The sequence below is a fragment of the Histoplasma capsulatum genome, genomic scaffold (genome assembly GCF_000149585.1).
Source record: "Histoplasma capsulatum NAm1 scaffold_4 genomic scaffold, whole genome shotgun sequence".
NCBI classification, from domain to species: domain Eukaryota; kingdom Fungi; phylum Ascomycota; class Eurotiomycetes; order Onygenales; family Ajellomycetaceae; genus Histoplasma; species Histoplasma mississippiense.
Genome location: NW_001813979.1, coordinates 1,957,164 through 1,982,848, shown reverse-complemented (window position 1 = coordinate 1,982,848; position 25,685 = coordinate 1,957,164). Strand labels below are relative to the sequence as shown.

Below are 25,685 nucleotides of genomic sequence, written 5' to 3'. Positions count from 1 at the left end.
AATATCTATCAAGTGAATTTCCATCTCAACTAAAACACACTCACTGTCAACATTATCAATACACTCACGCCACTTCTGTAGAATTGGCGATTAGATGAGAGGGTTAGTTGGAGAATTAGAGTTTAAGAAATATACGCGGCAGAGAGCTCCCCGAGAAGCACGCAACTAAAACACCAGAGTGTGCAGTTTTAGCCACACCATATTGAACAGAGATCAAAAATTATGTGTGCAATTTTTCGAGTTCCGTTCAACTTTGAATCCTATCATAGTTGAGAGTTTGAATCACATCAAAGATTTTCCAGCCGAAAATTTGAAACCCCCGGCCGCTCACCTGCACACCCGCCGCCTGTGGGACAATTACAATTAACTAACCTTGCACCTTCAAAGAAGACATAATTGATAAGGACTAACCATAGTGTTGCATGGCCTTTCTATTTCCTTCCCGACCTGAGGAGATTTGGTTTCTACAAGGACAATCGTAAAAAAAGAAACTTACATTCAACACTTTTAATCACGGCGCGGGGACGAGGGGACGTATTTTCCTTTATTTTGACTCAACATAGAAGTAAACCCTACTTCTCCAACCTTGTTTCCGGCTTTTTCTGCCAAATGAGTGGTTGGTTGGTCATTCTGAAGTCCTCGAAATGAAACATGCTGAAGTTAAACGGCATAAAGAAAGAAAGGGGAAAAAAAAAAAAAAAAAGAAAAGTTTAAGTAAAAAAAAAAAAAAAAAAAAAAAAAACATTTGAATGAACCTAGCTGCGCATATTTTGCTCGAAAGCAACCCTCCTCCAACCGACAAGATAATCATTAAATAAGATTTGCAATCGGACTCACCAGCGCCGACCAGATCTCCCATGTCATTTGCTTGGTGTATTATGGTTTGCAGGACTCCACGAGAAGTCGATATCTTTCTCCGGTTGAAAGGTCAGAGGTTAACAGCTGTATTTGACCCCGGTTCCGACTTCTAAGAAACTCGCACCTGCCTGGTCATCACAGTTGCTGAAGATCAATGCTGACACTGCATTTAAGGGATACATGTCTTGTAGAATTTTGGTGTGTCGAAGGACTTAACTAGACGCTACAACCATTCCTCCAGTATATATTCCGCCCGTTGCGACGGGTTGACATCGAAGCACATTTAAAAGGTCGTCAGGATCTGGAATAGATGGAGACAATGAAAGCGGGAAGTTATTTTATTGGGGTGGATTTACCAATTGGTCGGAAGCTGTATTGATTCCCGCGACTGCAGCAGTAGTGTTGTCCCCAAGGACCGTCTCCTCCTTCCGTTCAGGAAGATATGCGTACCTAGGCAACTGAGCCATTTTCTCCTCGGGGCTTATTTCGTTATCAGAATACACCATTCTCGTAGCCTTCGATTTTTCCTTCTCTTTCTTTGCTGGCTTCTCTCCGGCGCCGTCAATTGGCTTCACTGTAGTAGCTGGGGGTTTACCAGCCATTTCTTCCGCTTGCTTCGCCGCGCCTGAAATCAAGTCGTCGATTGAGGTTGGGGGTTGTTCACCAACAAGATGAGGTCCTGAAGGGCTTCGACTACTCTGGGATTGCTCTAAGCCATATGAAGGTTGGCCATGGTGTAATTGTTGCATCTGGAAAGCATTGACTTGGGGTGCTCCAAAACTGGACGTGGGGAAGGCTAGGAGCAGTAGTAGACTAGGAGGACGAGAGGGAAAAGGGGCTTATTTTGTGCAGGGGTTTCGGGTTCGGGAGTGTTCGTGCTGCTGCTGAATTGTTAACTGGTGGAGTATTGTACCCAACGGGCGCTGCGGCAAAGCCGACGTAGCGGGCGGGTAATGTTGAGGTGACACTTGGGGAGGGTTGAACTGAGTTGTGGAGTACTGATGTACCGTAGGTGGGTATTGACCATAGGTGGGAGAAGCGTAATCTGGTGGCTTCTGGAACGAAGTCGCACCTTGTTGATAAGCAGCGCCAGTATGCCCATAGGGCTGTGGGTAATGATACGGCTGACTTGAGCCATTCAACTGCTGTTGGCTCGTAGGATGCTGAGTCGTTGGAACCTACAACGCGTGTAAGATAATGTTTCAGACATTGGATTTGGCTAGAAAATACGCGGAAGATGCTCACATATGTAGCAGCAGTTGTCTGCCCAACACCAATAGGAGTTTCATCACCGCTGCTCCCTCCAGCCGCCTGTTCCGCAAGCTTCGCCTTATGTTCCGCAAGCCTTTTTTTCAATTCTGCAGGGCTTTCGAATTTAGGTTTTTTAGGCTGACTGCCACCACCTGGCGCTCCAGATGCGGGGTTCCCAGTCACAGCACGACGTTCCGCCTCAGCCTGTTGATATTGAGTCATGACCCGTTGATTATGAGCCTGCAAGACATCTTCTGGGACACCTTCCATGCCAAATATCTCGATATCCAAACTTGACCGGTTGGGTAGAGCATTATCCACAGCGCTTAATGTCTCTTTATGGACTTGGCTCATGTGAACAGAGAGACCTGGTTCCAATAATTGTTAGCAAAGATGTCGCCGGTTCACTGATCTAGAGTCAAGGTTGGACAATCCTCACCGCCAGCCGTATTCAGTCTCCTACCGCATCGATCGCATTTGAAATGTTTCGCTTTTTGGTGAGAAATTAGAATTTTCAAGTCGTCGAAGTCGCGCTCGCAGTAATAGCACCAGGGCCGACTGAGGAGCTCCTCGAGGTCCGGATGACCACGCTTCTTCTTACCCATGTTAGATGATGAGCCAAATAATATGAAAGGGTGATAAAAATGCGTTATTTGGAAATTCCTATAGAAAGGTCGAAAAAGCTATAAAAAGGGATAATAGTTTTTGTGATTCTGATGGGAAAAGTCAAGGGTCAAACGGTTTGCCGATTCAGGAATACACTATAGTCACGTGATACTACCACCTGCAAAACGAGTTCGTCTGAGTTATAGATACTTAGATTATAATTGTAATTATTATAATAAAGCTCTTGATTTTATTATTATAAGATATAATAGTTAAGTCTATAATAAGGTTGTGTATAATTTATGACAATCAATTTTCTAATATAACGCACAGCTCTAACCCATTTAGATATACAAAACAAGAATGAATTGATTAAGACAGAAAAGAGACATAATGACACAATGTAAGAAATGATTTATACAAAATATATTGTATGAAGATGAATCTCGGGGTGGAAAAATGTGGTATCGTTGATGCACCGGTGCATGAATTGGCTGCTGAATGTTGATAGGCTAGCGTTGATAATAAACGCTGGTTGCGCAAGAGAAAGAGTGAGTTTTCGGGGGGTGAGCCCATCACAATAATTCATGTAATATCATAAATACACAGATAAACAGCGGTATTTTGTTTTTGTGATTTAGTCTTGGTCCTGGTCATACGGCCAGTCTTCCTGAGATGTGCGTCCATCAATGCATCCAGCAGCCGAAAGGGGTAACAACTATTTACATACATAGACCATAAGGATGGCTAATAAGAAATTGGTCCTGAACGAAAAGAAAAAAAACCAAAGAAACCAAAGGTCCAAGTGGAAACAGCAAGCAATATTGACGGGAGACAATATGGTATGATACACAGAAAGATAATAGCGAAGCTCCCAACGCCGTGGGTGCCAGAAACGCTGAACACATCACCCCCGGCCTAATTTTCCCAATTTTTAGTCTTCGATGTTTTGGAAATCGACATTGCTTAGAAGATGTCAAAAACAAAGAGGTTTAAACTATTGATGGTTGCCCTGGTGGTAGTTTATTTGATACACCTGTCCACCGTAGGGGCTATAACGGGCTTGCGGATGCGTAGGGGCACTTAATGGATTTATCAAATGTTCAGGCCGCCGAAGTTCAGATTGTGGTGGAACAATGTGGTAAGGCTCTGGTGGCTCAACCTTTTCGTGCGTGACGGGTATTCGGGTGCCTTTCGCAATGCGTTTGGCCTTCTTAACTGGAGTATCTTGATTATCGGCTCCGCGACTCTTCGAGATAGACCTCCTCTTGCGTCCAGGGCCAGCTTTGACACCCCCTTGCTTTTCTGCCTCAGCTTTATCTGCCTCCATTTGCGCTTTGGTTCGCTTTGGATTTCTTGTTCGGCCTTCATGGTTAAATTTTGCCCAGTGGATTATCATTGCCTCTGTTCGCTTTGGATTCTTGGACTGTTGGATCTTAAGTTGATTCTTGGGGTCTAGGAGTGGATCTTCGTAAAGGGGTGTAGGAGCACGTTCCCCAGTAACTGGTGGTTTTGAAGGGACGGTGGCGGTGGCGGTGGGTGTTACAGGCCGAGTAGTTATCGCTGGGGCCCCAGACGTTGCTAACTTCACTGTTAATGATCTCACGGGTGGAATCGGGCGGGTGGTAGGCGTAGAGGGTTTCAGAGAAATGGGTTGTGAAGGCGGTTGAGGCGTCGTTGAAGTCGCGCGTGACTTTGACCGTTTAACTTTCGCAGATGTAGGCCCAGAGACAGGGCTTGACGGTTCAGTTTGAACCTGGGAGGTTTCTCGAGTTAAAGGATGCCGGAAGCCACCAAACCGAGTTATGCGCTTTGGACGGCCATCCACTTCACGATCAACACCATTCGAAATACCGCTGGTATCTGCTGTATCCACTTCTACGGGTTTTTTCTTGGGAGCGGGTTTGGACGGCGGGCGGATTCCAGGAATATACTCGACACCGTTGATTTTAATTGGAGTCCAACCATCGATATTAGGAGACTCTGCAGCGTTGAGTTTCAGTCTTTTCAGTTGTGCTGGCGTTGGTTTGAAGCCTCCCTGAAGAAATGGGTCCTGGTATCCTATTTTTGATTCCCGGGGGTCGTGTTTGTATCCATATAGCATTGCTTCCTTTTTATCTTCAAAAACAAGCGGTTCTTCTAGCTTTCGTGGATTCGCAACCTTTTTCAATGAACGTCGTGTGGCACGTTTCGATAGTTTGTCAATGGCTACGTATTCATCCTGCCACACCCTGAGAGCTAGGGCCGTATTCGCGGTTATCGCGTAAAGCTCTTCTGTGGTGTGTGACTCTGGTTCCTTCAAAATGTCGATGTAAATCTCAGCTTTCGTGATTGGTAGAAACTTCCCCTTCGCTACAGTCTCTTGCTCATATGGCTTTGGGCGTTCAAAATCGCCAAATGCAGTTTTCCAAAATGATGGAAGACCCTCTTCCTCTCCATCATAGTCGTCAGTGAACTTTTCTACAGCATTGATATTCCAAAGCAAATCAAGGCGCCTTTCAACAATTGCCGCCTCACGTTGGCGGGCAAATGCTTCGATACGGTTGGTTTGTTCAGCCTCATCTAGGACAGATTCAGTGGGAGGCGTCTCATCTGTGGCATCTTGCTCAACCAGAGAAAGTTTGGCAACTTCAGGATGGGCGATAGCTATGTGCTCTCTAAGCACCTCAGCAGGCAAAGTGGTGGGCTCATCGGATGACTGAAATAATTCACCGCACCAGACGCATTTTAGAGATGAACGGCTGTTGACAGCCGGAGTGAATTGAATGGAAGCAGACGAGGGTCTTGGGGGATCCGAGTGCTGCCAGCGAAAAGAACATGAAGGAGATTTCGGCGCTTCAGCACCTTCAGCACCAATGTTTATATCATCCTGAGCCAAAAATGACATGATGACAGAAGTGCCTATCTATCGGGAAACTCAGTATTCATTCTCAAGTACCACTGCCAATGACAAAATGGGAAACTTATTGTAAAATAACGTGGCAGAATCACATAACAAATTTTCAAAGCAGAAAATGATCTTGTACAAAAGCGAACTTGTAAAACCAAGACAAACAAGAGCGACGGACAAAATCAGAAGAGCAAAGCGACAAGTCGTCATATTGTCGAAATGCAGTTGATTTTAAACATGGGTAGAACTAAGATGGTTGGGGAGTTCTGCAGGAAAACTTGCGGTTGTCCCCCGGATAAGTATGCATGTATCATCAAAACGACTGCAGATGAGGAGAAATGAAAGAAAAATAAATTAAATAAATAAAAGAAAAAGAAATTAAAAGAAAAATATAGAAAAGAAAAATACTATCGTACCCGAGTTGCTGATGAAACCGATTTTAATATTAGCAATTGCTAGGAGCCTCATCAATAATGCATCGGAAACTTGTATCAAAGGGTTGCGACAACGAAGAGACGAGAATGGAACGAATGGTCGAGTTTTGTTTGGGTGGATTCGTGCATGAGCCGCCAAATTGTGAATGCTGGAGCTCGTGAAATAAATATCCGCCAGGAAACGAGTTTATATTAAAAGTAATAATTAATGGAAGAGAAATGGAAGGAAAGGAAGAAGAGAAAAGAAAGAATCGATAACTAGGCGCTGAGCGTGTGGGCAGGTGGCGATGGCCGATTTTTGTGAAGGAGGAACTCAGTCCGCCTGTGTAGTCCGATCACAGAAGGAAGTATTAGAACAATAACAGAATAGAATGTAAGATACGGGTCACCGGTCGGCAGCTCTCAAAGCACAGATTATTTCCATATGATTAGAACACCTTAATGTTGTTCTCTGCCAGTATGGACTTTGATCTCATCAGTAGTAAGATTTCTGCATCCTGGGCGTTAGAGTTTGATCTACTACGATTATGGGCCATGTCACGTTGCCTGCAGTGACCATCGTGCCCAATCAGAGGCGAGGAATCCTATTTATCGAGTCCGTAAAAGCTCCAATACCGTATTTTTTCCTTTTCTCCTCGTCGTTTGCTTGAGTTGATTTTGCACAAATAATGTTATGGGAAAATGGCGATGAGTGCGTGCTTCACTTCTTCATGACTTTGCCTCACCTACTCATCATTTACGTGTTTTGTTCTACAATTTTATTGAATACATGGTATCCCCTCGTCTGGCCACTAGGATACAATTAGTGCAATACTATTAGTGTAACAACTAAGCTGTTAGCTCTGAAGTGCCAATCAATAATTTCTCATACTAAATTCTATGTAATTTGATTTGTTGATACCACTTCATTATCTCACATTTTCTGCTCTATACATTCTGCAACCTTGAAATCTTCTCATATCCACTGCAGATGCAACCACTATCCACTCTGAAATAGAAATATGATTTCTACAGATAATTTCCAATTTTTTAATGCTTTTTTTAATTGATTGACTGATATTTTTTATGAGTTAGTATAAAAACAAATGTAAAATGAAAGCAATCTGTCAGTGACTTTCTTGCAGACATTTCATCTCTAAAAAGTATTAAATTCAAACTTATGAAATCTTCTCATCATTCTTCAGTTGTCAATTTATTTAATGATATTGATTTACAAAATTCATACATCTTATTCTCTCTCTATATTTCAGAATGTGATATTCAGAATATTATCTATTTCATCAATGTTTATGCAGAGATGCAGATATTAAAAAATTCAATTATCAATTTACAGAATTGACATTCAATTACTTCTGTAAAAATCAAACTATTTTTTAAACAGATTATTTATATGAGAGTATATAAATCTTCAGTAATTGAAGATTATTGAAATAGAAATGATATTCAAGAACTGGTTCATTCATTAAAATTTTATATGAAATAAAAATAATTTAGGCAGTTTAAAAAATATATTCATATATCCAATTCTCACAGATCAGAATTCTTTTTCTCTTTTATATAAAAATTAAAGTCTTTATACTTCAGCTTTCATACAGTATATTAAAAACACTACAATTCAGATTCAAATCGTTTTATTAATGAAATGATGATTCAATTCTTTAAACAATTTAAATACACAATTAAAATATCTTAAAAATCAATCAAGTAGAGATATAAAATTTTTAAATTAGAAGAATAAGATTATCTTTAAATCTTTTTCATGTCTCATAATAATCTCTATATAAATACAATGTTTCATATTTCAGAATTAATCAAAACTGAATCTCTTGCGGTGAAATTAATTGAACAGCTGTCAATATTCTTGCAGAGTATTGAGCAGCAGAGCATCAAATAACAGAGTATTGAGCAGCAGAGCACTGAGCAGCAAAGCACTAAACAGCAAAACATCAAATAACAGTTGAAATTGAATAACAGTAAAGAGATAGCTGACTATTCAATTTATATGAACAATTACTTCACCTCTGTTGCTTTATTTCATTATCTTTGAAAGTATAAAATTGAAATATATGAAATTATTCATTCTGTTAATCTGTCCCCTTTTCTATAAAAGTTGAAAAACTCTGAATTATCTACTCATATTTTCTATAATATTCTGTATATTATCTCTCAAAATGAAGTTCTCTGTTTTGAATAGAAAGATAATAACATAGTATTACTACTATCTACAATTCATCTATCAAACAGCTTTGTTGAATGTGTCAAAAAATGCTTAAAATTGATTTTTATTAATGAATCTCAAATTTGGAGAATATTTAAAAAATAATTGACAAAAAGTAGTGGAGATTTCTATCATTAATAATGATTATAATTATAATATAAATGGAATTGATCTAGTAAATCAGTTTAGAGTTTTCTATAAAACTCATATACTTATCAATCACATCTGATTATCAATTTTATACTGAATTATCAATCATATTATTGTCAATGCTTATATTCTTTATCAACTGATTATTATTGACATTACTGACACTACTATATCTCATGTTGAATTCTGCTGGCAGCTTTATCTTCAACTTCTTAAATTTTCAAATTCTCTATTTATTATTCAATTAAATATAAATCTAAATCATCAGTAAATTTCCCTGCCATCTCTTCAAATTTATGTCTGGTGTCAGTATAAAAGAAAGAGAGAAGAAGGGAATAAAGGAAAAACTCCAAGATCAAGATATGATTGTATAGCATATAGCAATATTGCTCTCTGCTTGAAAAAAAAATGTTGAAAGGAGTTCCATTTTAATAATATTAATTAAGGCTAGATCAAATAGATTACATAAATTACACTAAAACATATCAATATAGTTGATGCCTCATATTATCCAGTAGTTTCCATGTATTTAATACACTAATGTACATACTAAAAAATACGCTAATTGTGTCCTAGCGGCCAGACGAGGGGATAAATACTCAATAACAGTAACTAGCCAACAAGGCACTCTGTACCGAGAAGTTTTGTAACGTTCAGTACCGTAGAACCACCTTGAATAATTACTGGACATTCGGAAAATAAACAAATTCCATCGCCACCAGATGAAGTTAGCTCTGCTATCAAAAAAATATCGAATATCTTCTTTTCTTTCTATTGGAAGGTGAAGAGTATAGTTAGTATGAAAACATGGAACAAAGGTCCTTGCAAACGCTGCATGAAAACAAGGCTATTTTTAGGATAGGGTGAATATTTTCAATTTTCTAATTTTAATAGTAAGATTCCATCCATTCAATCTATGAAGACCGCTGGCATATAAAGTCTTGGTGATATCACAAACATTGATGATTCTCGTACAAAAAAGAATATACGTTTCATCTGTGCTTCATTATTGTCCGCATGGTCTGGGGTAGGATGGATGAGAAACACTCAGACTTTCAGGATGTTGGCAGCCCGGATGCCCAATAGTACTATGTGACCTTCACGCCTGAATAGTAAAGAGTGCTACTAGGTATACACCTCCATCACAGAATGGTTCCAATGCTGGAACCACCCTGCCGACTACGTACCCCATTAGTCTAGAGGACATCTATTCTCGGAATGGAGGTGATTTTTCATATCCCTCAAAATCTTAAACGCGTCTTTCAGCGGGAAATTCCAAGTTTTAGTTAATCTTGGTTCCAACTTATATATTGAGGTCCAAGTCCCCTCTCAAGTCATCCACACCATATTCCACCTCAACACTATTATAAAAGAACACTCATTTTTATGTCCTATGTTGATTTTAAAATTGTATCCCATATCAGATGGCAAAATGCCCGATGTAAATTATATTTTCAATCAAGAGGAAACCTAGCGTATGCAAGTCTGTGACACTATCACTAATCATGTCTTACATCCATTCTTTACCATTGACAGCTCATCTAATCCGGACCTATAATCAAGTCTACAAACCATTCAGAGTTAGCTTAAATATGCCACTGCCACTATGACACCCATATATTTAATACATTCGTACCTGTTCATCGATTCATCTCCCCAACATCTAACGCAACCAAAAACCTACTCACACAATTATACGCCCCAACCGTAGCCGTGATCTCAACCACCTCCTTCTCACTGAAATGCCTCCTCAACTCCTCAAACACCTTGTCAGATACCCTAACGGTCTTTGTCATTTCCTCCGTGTACTTGTAAACAGCAATTTGTTTCGGGGACATCAGCGCCGCCAATTCGGTGTCAGTCGCTGGGTTTTCCGCTCCGCGCTCCACAAGTTTTAGCCCATCCTCAGAGAAGCCGGCCTGTGTTAATATGGGAGCATGACTCTTCCACTCAAACCAAGCTTCGTTCATAGCGGCAACGCGACATATTACGATCTCGCGAATGTCTGCGGAAAGAGAGGTTTTGGTGCGGATAGCACCCAGAAATGAATTCCAGCCATCGGCAATGGGGAATGAATGAAGAAGTGCTAGGTCAAGGGGGAGGAGGCCCCGTTGTCCCCGCCTGGCTTGTACGCGCTGGAGGATGGCTTCATCCTCTTCGTTCGATGTTGCGGGGAGGTTAGAAACATATGAGAGGCGCATGTTGACGATTACGGGGTGGAGGGGTATTGAATGAGCGGGGACCGATGGGATCAATGTAGAAAAGCGAAGGAATATCAATGAACATCAGAGTACTAGTATTACAAACCCTGGAGATACACGATAATTCGGTACGCCATTCGGCTCGCAACTTTTGATAACTGGTCGTGGAATAAAATCCTAGATAATAACGCCTTTTGCGAATTACCCCGCCGGGATCTTCCGGTTCGTCTTCAGTTATCGAAAGTTCATCTTATCAACAACGCGCAACATGGCAACAGCGTGTATAATTTATATCCATTTTATATGCCACTGCAATTCATGAACCTTTGAAAAAGGAAGACCGGAAATTTTTCTACACAATAAAATTCTCAAAATCACATGTATAAACGATCCCTTCCCCGGGTCGAAATTTACTCTAGAAGGATTTATCATTAGGTGCCTACATGGTATTTTAATGCGACTAAATTTTGTTTTTTGGACTTTTGCTTGCCTCCAGCACTCATTATCCTGCGGGTACAAATTGCAGCAAAATGGCATGCAGGACTAACTAGATAATACGCTTGGATATTTATAGAAACTTGACTGGACCCAAGTTGCTCACAAGCCATCATACATGTGGTGGTTGGGGCAACACAGCATCTCGTGGCCCGTTAGCATGAACAACCTTACTAGGTAGAAACAGAACGAGCCTCACGGCTCTGTAAGGGATCTTTACGTAAGCCCTCCAGGCTTCGCAAGTCTTAAGGATTAGCTTAGGATGGAATAGTTAAGGATTAAGGGCAAAATTGAACAATCTTATGGCTAGCTTTTTGATACTAGTTACCGCTATCTTCTTCCTCAAAACAAAAGAAAAAGAAAAATAAGGGAATCCTTCTTCTTAAAGAGACAGAAAAGGGAAAAAAAAAAAAAAAACAAACAAAACAATAAGCAAGACCTCAGAAGGAAGGAGAACAGGGCCTCATAAGGAAAGAGGTTGTAAGGATATACAGCTCGAAGGATTCGCCAAGAAGAAAGGACCCACTACACGGAAGGAAGGAACTGCTGTTCTCTTAGGTTTAACAACACGTGACTCGACTAGCGCTATCTTGGCGCTCTCACGACATCGTTCAAACGCTTGAGCATCTTTAAACCCATTTCTCCTTCAACTGTTGTTTGTTAGAAAAGGACTTGATTCATGGGGCGGGATCCATTATTGTCTTGTTAGTATCTCCGCCAAAACTACCCACCACTTCTCCGTAGCAACCAGCTTTCGAACCAGCCCTCAATTGATAGTAGCACACTATGTCGAAGACAGGAAAGCAAGCCCCTACAAATGACGAACTGCTTGCTCAGTTCGATGACCTTGGTGTCGATGATGGAGCCACCCAGGCAGCGGGGGGAGTGCAAGAAAAATCAGAGCAGGACCTATTAGCTGAGCTTCAAGACCTTGCTTCTCAAAGACCTCCAACGCCCCGAATTTCGTCTACTTCAAACAGATCTCCTAAACGAACATCTGTGACGACACCACCTCCGGGAAGATTCAGTGACGATAAAAGCGCTCCCAGGAAATCAGGAGATAGCTCCCGGGCATATCATACCAGCATTACTCCTCCAGAGACAACTTCGTCGGAGGCAGGGGATACACCTCCGTCGGAGGAAGCAGGTAAGACCAACGCTGGAGGTGGAGGTGGCTGGTGGGGTGGGATATTTGCTACCGCTTCAGCTGCTGTGAAGCATGCAGAGGCTGCCGTAAATGAAATCAGAAAAAACGAGGAAGCTCAAAAGTGGGCTTATCAAGTTAAAGGCAATGTTGGAGCCCTTCGAGGTCTTGGTAAGTCGACAGCAGAATCCCGGCCCGCCCCCAAACCTCTAAGCATCATCTTGCAATCACCTGTTCTGATGAGCTGAGTTAATTTTGAGGTGGCGAGCTACGAACCCTAGCCATGCCCACATTTACCTCCCTCCTCCATACTCTAGCTCCTCCTATTTCCTCTCATGAGCGGCTCCAAATTCACATCACACATGACCTCTCAGACTACCCCTCGCTCGATCCATTAATTTATTCAGTCTTCTCTCGGGTAATGTCCCAGGTCGAAGGAGGTGATCTGCTCGTCATCCAACGCGGTCGGGAATCCGCACCCAAACGTGGCTCAGGTTCTCACATCGGACACAGCTCTTCAGCTGGCTGGAACGATGGACCGTGGTGGCGGACGGTGTCTGCAGGAAAACCGCGATCTATTTCGGCTATCAAGGGTGCAACGGTTGGTACAAAGCTTGCCCGAGCAAGTGCAGAAGCTTATGCCGCAGAATACTTTTCTACGAGAGGTGGCGTTGAGGAAGCCGCAAAACAAGCGTCTGAAATTCTATCAGAGTCGAACCCCGTTCGTACCAGTGACATATTCCTTGCCATCCAGGCGATTTCTCAGCCCACACCACCAGACCTCTTCCAATCAGGCCCCAGCGGAGACGAAGAGAAAATGGCTCAGAATGTCGTGGATGTAAAAGATGATCTTGAAGAGGAGGTTTTCTTCGCAATTTATCTTCACGACCCTATCCACAGCATTGCTTTCCATGCCGTTACACAGGCCGTTCCACAGAAGTGGATTGACTGGCTTGATGCCCCCGTCGCCCCACATAATCCAGACGACAACCCCGACGGTGTTGTCCGTTCCACCGTTCCAGAAGCGATTGCGGAAATCATTGAGAGCAACGCCGTTGACCCTCGTGAATGGGTTGCAGAGTGGATAGAGGAAACTCTGTCTCTTGGTGTTGGCGTCATTGCACAACGGTACGTCGCGCGGAGAATGGGTGTGGGTGAAGGTGGTGTTGGTCGAGGAAAGATGAAGGCAGAACAAGCAACTGCTGTGGAAAGTGGTGCAGGAGAAGCAGCTAGAGCGTTGTAAATTCAATTTATCATTCCTCCCCATATAAATAATGTACTTTTCCATAATGATAGCTCGCCGGAGTCTGCCGATCTTCTCCCGAATCTTCCTATTATTTTTTTTCAATATGAACAATTTTCGCTGCCAGGTTAATCATGAACTGTGTGCTGGAAGAGGCAGATTGATGGTGAACCCAATAACTATCTTTCCACTTTTATTTATTATCTCCTCCACCAACTCCCATCTTTTTTTTTTTTCATTCCTCCCCATTCATCACATTGACAAATGGCTGCTCCTGGCTTCCCCCTACTTTATGCCAAATATACCCAACACTATGGCCCAATCTCAGGCATGTTGCCAAATTGGAGGGCTCAGGCCAAAGATTCCAAAGAACAACAGGTTCAATATAAGTTCCCTATTTTGTCATCTTCATGTCAACCCCAGAATAGGATAGGATAGGATAGGATAGGATTGTATTTGTTTTGTTTATTTTGTCAGTTTGCCAGAAAATCACTCTTTTACCATACCAGCGGCTCCTACTCTGTACCAAGACCCAACCTGGTTCATTACCGAAAGTGAACCTTGGAAGCTGATCACGATCATGTGATTGTCAACCCGGCTGTTGCCAAGTCCAAAAGGTAAAAACAAACCTTCGGGGGTCAATGTAAACAAACATTCGGCTGCGAGTTTCTTGCAAGAACCGAACCCAACCAACTACCTGATCTTCAATTGCGCATTCTGGAGTCATAGGAGGGCACCTTTAATCGTATTTCACCTCGTCCCAGCTGAACATGATGAACACACAGTGAACAGAGTTTTCTGGAAATAGCGGGGGGTTGCCCTCTTCCGCATCCCATGCAAAATTACCCCGGAACAATATTTCATCACCTCGGGGTGTGCGCTCCGCCCATTATTCCTCGGTCCATTCCACTTTTTTTGCGGTTCTTGGGCATTTGTTTGGCGCTCCCTGGCTGGTGATGGAGCTCGTGCCCAAATTAATATTTTCTCTTGTGCTTTTGCCAGGCTTCTGTTATGGATGTTCATGTTTTACCCACCACGGAGCGCTCCCTGTCACCGTGGGCATCGAATGCAGGCTCCAATAATAGCAACACGACCTCACGACCACCGTCCTCCTGCGCTGCCAGCAGCTTCCACTCCACCCGCCTTTCATCCGTTTCCCCATCCCAACACCAACTAGAAAAGCCTTGTAGCGCCCAGAATCGACGACTCCAACTTCGAAACGCAGGTTTTCGTGGCGCATTACTCCAGTCACGAAAACTAACACTCCCTCTCACTAAATGGCGATCGCTTTCGGGGAGTTCTGACCAACAACTAGAGAAACAGGATGATGATACTAGCAGCATCGATCGAAGCCGGAATTCCCCAGGGCTGACATCGTCACACACGCGCCGCTCGAGCATCCTTGAAGAAATCAACAACTCTACACAGAGACGGTATCACCAGTCTCGACGGCCACCGGCAGCTTCCTTGTTCCATGATCTGCCTTCGCCAGATCCATCTACATCTACCAATGACTTCCCTATTTATTCTCCTTCGAAGTATACCGGACAATTAGGGCCTCCAATTAATCTAGACACTTTTGCTTACGACGATCCAGATATGCCAGCGGAATCGAGGAAATCATCGTCGAGGTCATCATCCTTCGGTGGCCTTGACCGCTCCAAGGGGCGACCGAATCTCACAAAGAGGAATGCAGACCTCGAGCTTTGTAGGTACATAGAACATCTAGAACAGCAACTCGCCGCGTCGTTAGATCGTGTGGAATCGCTAAATTCATCTACTGCGAATACTCAAGCAGCGAAATTCAAAGGTCTCAATGCAGAATATAAAATATTAAAACAGGAACTGCTAGAATGGGAAACAAAATTCGAAACTCGATTAAGAGACGAATTACGAAAAACGATCGACAAGGAATCCGATTTTCGTGCCAAAATTCGCGCATTAGAGAGAGATATCGAAATTAAGGAGAATAAGATTCGTGAACAGGAATGGGAAATCGAAATGGTGAACCAAATGTTACAGAGTATGGAAGCGGTCAATGCGACGAATCGTAGTCTGGAGCGAAGGATTGACGTATTAACAGAGTTGTTGGCTCAATCACCAACGAGGAGAGAGTCATCACCGGGTTTGAATGTGGGCGAACCTTCTCCACAAGCTGATGGTGTATATCATACTCCAAGGCCTCGATCTATGTTTTCTAAGATTCCGTTGTCTCCCGTTCGAAAAGCACTCTTCCAACCCCTTTCGGTACCGATCTCAAATGCCACACCGGATCCTCCTGTTTGCTTCCCAGCTGATCGCCCAAATGTTTTGTCACCACAAAAATGCGAAGATACTGATGATGCCGAACTGATGTCTCTCGATTCTGGGGTTGGAGACTCCTGTTCCCCTCAATCTACCCGCGCTCCTGAATCGCAACGTTTATCGATGATTTCCCATTCGTCGAATCCATCCCTTTGGGGAACTTCTTTTCCGCTATCACCTGAGGCTCAAGGGAAATGCTCCAACCGTCACAGGAGGATGAGGCGGTTCCCACCAGGCTCATGCACATTGAAACCACTCATACTACCTGCCGCTTCTCCACATATACCCGCTGGCCAAATACACCGACATTCTTTCTCCAATGATCCAATATCTCCCTTTCATTTGCGCCCTACTAGTGCTCATGACTCTCCTAGCTCGCCCTGGATAGATCATGATGCTCTACATGCTCTTGAGGGACGATCACATGGATATCAAACTTTTGATGAAGCCATCAATGACGCGAGCATCTCTATGGGTCTGACGCCTCTGGAAACTGGCCTGGAAGGTCGCTCGACTATAGGATCATCCTCTCGCATCTTTTTTGATGATGTCAATCCAAGTACCCTGGTCGAATCCGCTGCGTATGATACTCAAGAACAGATCGAGCCGCTCAAACAAAAGACACCCTGCATGCTAGAGAAGGGATTTCGCCAAAGTAACTCGTCAACGCATCTAGAAACCCAAACCCATCACGAAATTGACAGCGAAATCAACCCTATAGTGATATTCGATCCATGTGTATCAAAGCTCCACAAGACTTGTTCAGTAGCATGCAAATCCATAATGTCTTTCTACTGCTATGTTTGGGATGTTGTCCCAAATTCTGGAATCTTGGTTCGGCGAATTATTGCAAGGGCGTGGCATGCGAACTACGGCCGGCTGGGGAAATTGTCTTGGTGGGTCCTGGGTCTGTTCCTAGGTGGTCAACCAAGAGATCAATGGCTCGAAAACAGCCGCCAGTGTCGAATCACTTACCACAGTAATGAGGGCATGACCTCCACTGTCAACCCCCGAAGCCTGGCCAGCTCCTTCAATTCTGGAACGTGTTATCCTGCTTCACATGTTGAAGGAACACTAGCCAAACACACCACGACAGCGCCGCCCAACGACTTGGCAGTATTAACCGGTAACTCTCCCAGATTTTACACGGAAAACCCTCACTCACCTATTACTACAAAACTCACTTCTAAGAAACACTTTGAAGCATGGGCCAGATTTTCTTTTGCGCTCGTTCTTGCCATCGGATTAGCTGTGAGGGACGGACCCGAAGCTTTAATGGATGAATGCCTCATGAGAGGATACTGTATTACTACGGGCGCAGAAACCGTGTTAGCAAAAGCCAATGGTGATACCTGCCATCCTTCGGAAGGTTTACAATTATCAGAGACGTCTCTAGCACCGCCGCATTTTTCTGACTACACCAGTAGTGGAAACCAAGTTTGTGGTGGGACTGAAAGCCATCCGGCCCATGTCCCTGCCTTTCGCCCTGACATCCCACCTGGTTGATTCTACTGTTGGGACGGTCCTTGCACCTGACATCACAGTCCCTGCTCAGTTCCCTTAAAACGCTTCCACGACGCCTTGAAGCCTGTCACGATTTCCCTGCAAAGTATACTCCCAATCAAAACCGCAAGGCATGCAGCTACGTACCGGCTTTGAGGAGCTATTTATCTTGAAAAATCATGATGCATTTCTTTCAACCAACATTTGTTTAATGGACATCCATAGGCGACTATGTGTACAATAAACCCATGTGGTGTTACAAACCAAGTGGGAAAGCAAGTGGGAAAGCAATGAAGTTGGTGGGTAGCACAGAATAGAGACTGGCACATTCATTTTCTTTAATAGATGTGGATGGAGTAATATGTATAGAAGGTTTTGATGACAGCTTATACTCTAAATTGAAATCATTACCCATTGAAATCAAGTGAAGTGGAATGCAACATGATAATGTCGATGATAAAATCTCAATTGCATTCATATAATATAGTTAGTTAATCCTAGTTAATGAGATAGTATTAGATAACTAATGTAGACACAATAAATACACATTTTCATTTCCATACATTGATTGTTAGCTGAATTGAAATACAAGACTTTGAGGGGGGGAATGCATATATATATATATATTGTGATGTTTAATCTCATCCCCCACCCACCAATCAATTTTGACATGAGAAGTTTGTTGAAGATCACATATTGTTATTGATGCTTGCTGCTCTATACTGTGCAGTGATCTATGTAGCTGCTGCTAAGTGTTGTGCTGCACGCAAAAATCAGAAGGGCTTATATACATTGAAAAGCTTAACTATATATAATTGAGAGTTCAGACTTCAAACAACAGCAGCAGCTGTTGTTTCTTATGTATGTATGTATGTATGATATCTTTGAATCTGAGTGGTTTGATTAAGTGCCTGTCTATGCCCTAACACTCACTCACTGCAGATATATTATTAACTTTTAATACTCATGAGAATTAACTTTTAATATTCATGAGAATTAATTGATTGTGCTACTATTCTGCAGGAGCTAGTTTCATCTTGAGAACTTCAATGATGTTGATGTTCAAGGGTGTTATTCAGTTTAACACATGCTTCACATTCACCTCTTTTATCTATTATGTACAGTGGAGGGAGATAATTATATATATATTAATGCATTTTTGCATCAATCAAAAATATTGCAATACTCTATTATTTCAAATATCTCAACCAATATATTAGATATAGCTCTGACAGTAAAGTATTATATAGAATAGAATATAGAAACTTAATTATACATAATATTTTTCTTAATATTTAATTATATTTTTCTTGACAGTAATTACTATTTTCATTTATTATGATATTGGTTTTATAAAATTTCATATTTTCTGTAATTTATTTCTCATCTGCTCTGTAGAGTATATTTCATATTTTATCTTTGAAACACAGCACTTCATAATCATTTAAAGATTTTCAATTGAATTTAAATCAGAGAATTGTACAGATCATTTTTCATAATTCATTCATATATTTTTTATTTATTTTTTTACTGTTTAGAGATATAATAAGATGCATCATTATTCATTCAATATATAATTTCAATTTTTTCAAGGATTCTCTCATAATGAAGATAGCTGAATTCAAATAAAATGTTGATATAATATAAAAAATTCATTCAAACTTCATATGAAAGAAAAATAAGCTTTGATTTGAAATCTCAGTTTATAACAATTCATATTTCAATTGTGATGTGTTTGAATTTGAATGTCAGTAAAAGATATTGATTCTTAAAGATCTGATTATATAAACAATATATAAATATATTTAATATATTCAAATCAATCTCAAAATTGAATTTATTTGAGAAATTTATATAGATTCAATTTTTTAAATGTTAATTTTTATGATCATAACAGAATTTCTGCTGATTTTGTTTATATAGAGATTTTAAAAAAGTTTTGAATGAGATTGAAAGATATTTTTATTATTTTTCTTGAAATATGATTAGATGATTTTGATGACAAGAGAATGAATAAACTTTAAAGATGATTGAAATAATATGAAAGAATTAAATAAATTTTGATTCACAATGTGTATTAATCAATGTTCATTATAAATAAAGAATTTAAAAGATCTGTCAAACTTCTTTTTAGAGCTGATTAAAAAATTCTTTCAATACATTTTGTGATACATAATAGAGAAAATAGTAGAGTGGAATATCTTCAAACTGAAGATAATAAATGAGAATGTACAATTCTGTTTATATAATAGAAAAATATATTGAATAATGATATGAATGACATTTAAACCTCTGACATTTTAAAAAGCTTGCATGGATATCAGGGGGTTGGTGGCAAGGGAATGCAGGTTGAAATCAGGGATAATAATATGGGTTGATGCACTGAGCTGCTAATTGTATGTATAATTATCTCCCCCCACTGTACAGTACAGAACACCCAAGGTAAATAAGCTAACTAGCTAGATAGCAACAATTGATAATAATAATAATAATATCAAGTGGATTACTGTGTATGGTACGGAGTAAAGTTGAGTGGACGGTGCTGAGATGTATATAAAATTATCCTTCATGAAATGCTATGAGTCTTGCTCCTATTATTAGATGGATGTAACATTTGGTACCACCACAATGCTGGGTGAATGGTCTGCAACGTAGGTTGCTGTAACGGCAGGCCCCGCTAGAGGGCGCCGCTTTAGAAATAGGTAGGTGTTTGGTGCCCATCTTATGGTCTTTTTGGCCAAGGTTGGTCAGCAGCGTATATTTTAAATGCCTAGCTAGTGCCTGATCATTTAACGGAGAACGCCGACTCCGAACAGTTGCTGCTGTTCAAGGGGGAAAATTTTTCTTTTCCAATAGCTCTTGTCAGTCTGCTATTTCAATCAAGCTTTACAAACAGAGAAGTATCAATGAATTTTTAATGCAATCGAGAAGACCTTTAAAAGAATCTGAGGAGAGGTGGGGGGGCGGGGGGGGGTCCCATTAGAAACCAGAAAACAAGCATTTTGTTTTTCAACCTTGAGGCTCAAAATCATTGCTTTTAGCTGGAGAAGTTAGAACACTTGAAAATGGAACTTTATTTTGATAATTTAGCTAGAACTTTGGAACTGTGGGGATCGTATTATTGGATGTGGGACCAAACGTTTGCTTGAAATTAGCTGCCCCGCTTCTACGGAGTAGATTGGCTCTAACTTCAGGAGTTAGCGGCATATCTGGGAAAGAGATTTATGTCTTACAATAAGCTTTCATAGATACTTGACCCCTGAAGAAGCTTGCGTCCTCAACGGGAAGGAAAAAAAAAAATAATCAAACGCAATGAGCATTGAAGAGAGTAATATACCTTTCTCGACATTTGATGAGACGAATGTGATTGAAAGATTAGTTAAATTGGCCACTTCTCTGCACAATGATCTCTACTATCCAGTAAAGATGAATGGATACTCACTGTCAATGAGCGTATGATGCACTTCCAATCTATGTAATTGTTCTTCAATTCTCGAAGTCAGTACATGAATACTCTCTCTTATACGGAGTACTTCCATAATAGGATCTGTCCAATAAATATTCGCGGAGTATGTGAGGATATGTTGGAGATTGCGTGATGTATGGAAACCATTTTCTCAAAGAGGCACACTTACGGACGACGAAAAAAGAAAAGAAAAGAAAAATTCCTAAGCGCGTTGCTCGCATACGCAGTACAGAGTTGAGGGAAATAAATAAATAAAAAAAAAAAAAAAAATCAGAAGTATTGGAAATAAGCTATTAAAAAGTATGAGGGTGATCGAGAATATGTTAAAATTGCAGGTTAGACATAACTTTTCTACCTCTTTATTACTCACGTGGCAGTACAGAGGTGATCAGCCCCCAGAGAAGTCACCGGGAGTTCACCCAAAACAACCTTCCTAGCCGTCGTTCCACCGGGAACTGGCAACTAGCTATCAAAACAGAAAAAAATTCATTCGAGAAATGAGCACGTTATCCCGCCGAAATACTCCATCAAATCCTTTAAGAAAATGAGCGGCGAAAATCATCACAATCAAACCCGGCAGTGAATCGGTCATTTGTTTAACAGATCCCGCGCCAGAGAAGCGTCGGAAACCTTTACCCCGGAGAGATTGGTGATTATTCCCTTCCCAATGGGCCTGTGACTTTCTCTGAATCCGCTGGAATTTGGACACCATCATGATGAAGTGGGTGGGCTATTGAAGGTGTGAACCGAGCAACTTCTTGAGGTCAAAGATAGCCCTCATGAGCTGACCAACGAAGCTTCCATTCCAGGCGGGAAGTTAATATCCACACTTATAACGGTTAACCCAATCACAGGCGTTCGGTCCGTTGAATCTCTGAAAGGATTGTCAAAGAACAGGATCTCCCCTGATCCTGGGCGGCCTGGAAATTGGGGGCGTTCAAATTTTTCAAGCAGTTGGCGGAGGAGAATAGATGCCTGCGGAGATGCGTAGAATGTTCTCTTTTAGTGTTTGTTGTATCCGGAACGGAGGCAGTGTCTTCGTCAATAAGGGTGTGTCAGGGGCATGATGAAGGTTCGAATCTCTTTCCATTTGGCAGAGCGAAGCGCGGGATCAAAGGGAGGAGTTTCGACGGGTCAGTGCAGCTCTCAAAACCAGAGGTATCTTTAATTTGCCCTGCGATGAAACAAATCAAGAGGTTGAACTGCCAGTGACGGTTTTCAAATGATGGAGGATGCTGATCAGGGGTAGACGAGCAATAAAACCGCCAAGTACAGCTAATTTGTTGCTCAAATAAGCATGAGCTAATTAGGCTGCATCCCGGGTCAGAATCACAGAAAGGCCATAGCCGATTCAAAACAAGAATAAGAAGTAAAAGGAGATGGTTGATTGAAAGGAAAGGTTACATGGAGCTCCTGAGGACCTCTACCCAGGTATCTTCAACGTGGCACGGAGGTAGCGAGTCTGATAGAAGCACCCTGAGAACCTTCAAGCAAACATGAAAGAAAGTTGTGAGAATCAGTTCTGATCCCACCAGAGAAGAAAGGAGACAAACAATTATGTGAAAAAAAAGTCAATAAAGCTGAAAACAAATGAAAATTAAATGAAAATTAAAGAAAATTAAAGAAATTGTTGAAGAATGAGAAATGGGGAGAGGATTAGAAAGTAAAAAGGAAGCATCAAAGTAGAGAAGAAAAATGGAACGACTTTGAAATCGTTCATTAGTTTGGAATGGTTTCGATCCGGAAAGGCTGGGTCAAGATCTCGCTTCGAAAAAGAAATATTGTCAAAGGGACGCCTCGTCTGCTGCAGTTACAGTACATGATATTTTCAAAAGTAAATGAGATAAAACACGACGATAAATTGAACAAGAGACAATCCTTCCCGATTTCGCTATTTCGTATCCGGCTTGCTTGCTATTTCATGATTCCATGACCTTTAATGAGAAGATAGATATTAGAAAATATTCCAATCCGCTCTCTTTCCAAACTAAGAAAAAATTTCATAAGCCCTTCCAAAACTCTTTTCTGCTTGCTATTATTCTCTTTTCCCTCTCCATTACTCCAACGCCCTGCGTCATGCGAATACTTATTAGAAGGCGAAAATGGCAAGAGCAGCGACAAAGACGATGCCGCCAATGGCGACACCGTTACGGCCGGCAGCACCCTCTTGGAATGGTGGTGGGCTTGGCGATGGGCTTGGGATGCCGGTTGGGTAACCGGAAGGAACTGGCCCTGATGGAGTAGGGGTTGGAGTCTTAGTTGGGGGGCAAATGGTAATAGTGCCGGTCGAGATAGGAACTAAAGTACGGGTGCTGGTGGTGGTCACGGGATAGGGAACGGTACCGTCTGTAACAGAGGGTGATGCGTGATCGTTCTTAATGCCGAATTGAGTAGAATATTGATACTGGCCCGTTCCCTCGACGACAATCATCAAGCCATAGTGCGTGACGTCGCCTTCGAGGTCGGTAGAGGGTATCCATTCATAAGAACCAGTATTTGCAATAGAGTCAGCGATAGTGCCGATTGGCTTAACGTTGTTACTGGGGCCGCGCAGGAGAATGAGTGAAACCTCCCCATCAGTAGTAGGTTGCCATGTGATGGTGTATGGCTGACCAACGGGCACAATATCGTTCAAGCCTGGCAGAGCAATGGGATTGCCAGTAGGGAGTTGGGAGTAGTCAGGCTCGGTGGAAGCAGCTGCGAGAGCCGCGAACGCAACCGCAACAGTGGCGATGAACTTCATATCTGCGATGCTCGTTTCGAAGGGCTTGTTAAAATGAGGTATCTCGCTAAGATACACTTATAAAATTGAGGGGGTATCAAAAAACAATGGGCCTTGGGACAAGAAAGTAGAACTGTTTTTTCGTGTGTAAGGAGTGACTGGAGCCTGAAGTTTGACTCTGGATATAAAAAAGACGAGAGGAAGTCTGCGAGAGACTTAAAAAGGAGTGAAAAGAATGGTGAGAAGAGGACGATGAACGAAGGAATGGTCAGCGTGAGCAAGGGAGAGGAACAGGGAGAAAGACAGAAGGACAGGGAGAAAAGAAGTGAGCACTGTGGGATGACAGCCCGGGCTAAATAAAGATCCCATTGCAACCCCCAGCAGGGCCGTTGCCAGCATCTTATTCATGACAGCTGCCGGCTAGCCCTGTTTGGGACATGGCGCGCACAACATCGCCGCACTGTGCCTGCCGCTAGTCGCGTTGCAGCTAGCTACCACGCATAACCGAAATTGCATGCTTCGCGACAGATTTTAGGCAGATTTGCAGGGCTTCTCAGCCAGTCAGCATGGGTGCTACTGCTGCTGTCCCTGGCAACGCGCAACCTTCAATCTGAGGAGGTTTCCATGACTTCGGCCGCTGGGGGACAGCGACGCCAAGGATGGACAGGGACGGAGTCGGCCCCCCTTATTCGAGGTTTGTCCAGTTAAATATTCCCCGACCGGCCGCAGTGGTGTGGACCTTTGGAATGCAATTTCAGGCAAAATACGCCCTTGAGTATGTGTGCGCCCAATCAACGGACAACCACACTCGACATGCACACATTTCCAAGTTGCATGAAAGGGCCGTAGCAGTTCATGCCAGAAAAATCATTCGTCACAGAAAGCTGCACATTATGAGAGATATCCAACTCTACGGAGTAGGAGGTCGTTCTACAGGTTGTAAAGCCTATAGACCGCTCTGTGGTCTCCCCGAAATTCTCCGTGTGTTGACGATGAGGGCTGCCTCCAGAAAACAATTATGCTGAGGGTCCATGATTATCGTGATCTAACTAAAATCAAAATTTCATGATGATCATGGCCCGTCTTCAGTCGTGACATGGATGGACATGGACATCCACCCTGGAAATGTGGCTGATGAATGGTGCGTTTCATGGTTTTTATAATTTTTATTCTTTGCAAACGCTTGAATCGAGACGTGATGAGCAATCTCTGCACGCCCCTAAAATTGCATGTTCTCCAAGCTTATGTTTTGGTGAGAGGCTCCACTCCATATGGATTTCTTGAGCCTCAAAACAACTCTGCTCAATCGCAGGTGAAGAACAAAGAAAACTCGAAAAAAGTCTGTAATTATAAATTCTGCGTATTCCAGATACTTCGAAGCGGCGGGGGGAACAATGGCGCCACGGCTGCGCATTTTGGCGCTTTTTCATGGTGGTGGTTGGGTGGGAATTTGCCCACTCTCATCAAACGGGTAAGACAAACCTGATATTTGCGCGAATGCATTTTCCGCTTCCCTCTTCTTTTCTTTCTTTCCCTCCAAGACTTCCAAAGGGCGCATGCCCTTCAAACAACGGTTTACCACCATCCAATAATAAGTATTTTTGGTAACCTTGCATGGCATTTGTGGTAATAAAAATCAAATGGCAGATTGAAGAAGATGCTTCATTAATTTTTTTTTTTTTGTCCACGGTGGCTACCCTTGATGGCTTGAACACGAGCGAACGACTCGAGGTGGGTACAGCCCCTTGAACCGTTCGCTGGCGCTCGTTGCTTTGGCCAGCTCTGTCGATGAGTTTTTAATCAACGAGCTTTCTGGCCACCAGGGTCAGTTCTCTTCTCTCACGGATCATCGCCATCTCAAATCCGCTGCTCTGAGAAAGAAGAGAATATAGCCGAGAGCCGATTGCCGACCGTATCCTACGTGTAGAAGTGGGCGTCTGAATTAAAGGCGCCGTAATATGGAATATATTCGATCCAACTGCCGACGTTGAGAGAGCTGATTTTCTGGAGTCGAGAGCACCTCGAGTTGCATGGAGAGAATGATATGATGATTCGCTGGAGATTAAAGGATGGTGCATGCAATGTTTGGGCTGAGGAATCACGGACAACCAAGAGATTTTGGGCGTTGGTTAATGGGTCTGATGGCCCAGGCGTTCCAGCAACAACGAGCTTTCAGTTAACTACTCGTCTCTTCGTAAGT

At 42.3% G+C, this 25,685-nt stretch overlaps 7 protein-coding genes across 7 annotated transcripts in view; 2 read left to right on the top strand and 5 right to left on the bottom strand.

The window, feature by feature from the left end:
- Positions 1–1,196: 1,196 nt before the first annotated feature.
- HCAG_04592 (conserved hypothetical protein) lies at positions 1,197–2,714 on the bottom strand (the record flags this gene model as incomplete). Its single annotated transcript, XM_001540702.1, has 4 exons — positions 1,197–1,654; positions 1,772–2,036; positions 2,104–2,477; positions 2,573–2,714. 4 exons carry the CDS (start codon positions 2,712–2,714, stop codon positions 1,197–1,199), a joined length of 1,239 nt encoding a protein of 412 aa, XP_001540752.1.
- A 998-nt stretch (positions 2,715–3,712) lies between these two features.
- HCAG_04591 (predicted protein) lies at positions 3,713–5,602 on the bottom strand (the record flags this gene model as incomplete). The annotated part of the gene is made up of 1 exon (XM_001540701.1): positions 3,713–5,602. One exon carries the CDS (start codon positions 5,600–5,602, stop codon positions 3,713–3,715), a length of 1,890 nt encoding a protein of 629 aa, XP_001540751.1.
- Positions 5,603–9,827: 4,225 nt separating this feature from the next.
- On the bottom strand, positions 9,828–10,608 carry HCAG_04590 (conserved hypothetical protein; the record flags this gene model as incomplete). The annotated part of the gene is made up of 4 exons (XM_001540700.1): positions 9,828–9,892; positions 9,922–9,959; positions 10,044–10,087; positions 10,135–10,608. The coding sequence occupies 4 exons, from the start codon at positions 10,606–10,608 to the stop codon at positions 9,828–9,830; spliced, it is 621 nt and encodes a 206-aa protein (XP_001540750.1).
- A 1,281-nt stretch (positions 10,609–11,889) lies between these two features.
- On the top strand, positions 11,890–13,490 carry HCAG_04589 (conserved hypothetical protein; the record flags this gene model as incomplete). Its single annotated transcript, XM_001540699.1, has 2 exons — positions 11,890–12,418; positions 12,529–13,490. 2 exons carry the CDS (start codon positions 11,890–11,892, stop codon positions 13,488–13,490), a joined length of 1,491 nt encoding a protein of 496 aa, XP_001540749.1.
- Positions 13,491–14,767: 1,277 nt separating this feature from the next.
- Positions 14,768–17,300, top strand: HCAG_04588 (predicted protein; the record flags this gene model as incomplete). Its single annotated transcript, XM_001540698.1, has 2 exons — positions 14,768–14,787; positions 14,828–17,300. The coding sequence occupies 2 exons, from the start codon at positions 14,768–14,770 to the stop codon at positions 17,298–17,300; spliced, it is 2,493 nt and encodes an 830-aa protein (XP_001540748.1).
- Positions 17,301–22,852: 5,552 nt separating this feature from the next.
- HCAG_04587 (predicted protein) lies at positions 22,853–23,506 on the bottom strand (the record flags this gene model as incomplete). Its single annotated transcript, XM_001540697.1, has 1 exon — positions 22,853–23,506. The coding sequence occupies one exon, from the start codon at positions 23,504–23,506 to the stop codon at positions 22,853–22,855; it is 654 nt and encodes a 217-aa protein (XP_001540747.1).
- Positions 23,507–25,402: 1,896 nt separating this feature from the next.
- HCAG_04586 (predicted protein) overlaps positions 25,403–25,685 on the bottom strand; it is a gene marked incomplete at both ends in the record, with an annotated part of 933 nt that continues 650 nt past the window's right edge. Inside the window, one exon of the mRNA XM_001540696.1 lies at positions 25,403–25,654. Coding sequence (XP_001540746.1) covers positions 25,403–25,654 — 252 coding nt within the window. The remainder of the gene's footprint in view (positions 25,655–25,685) is intronic.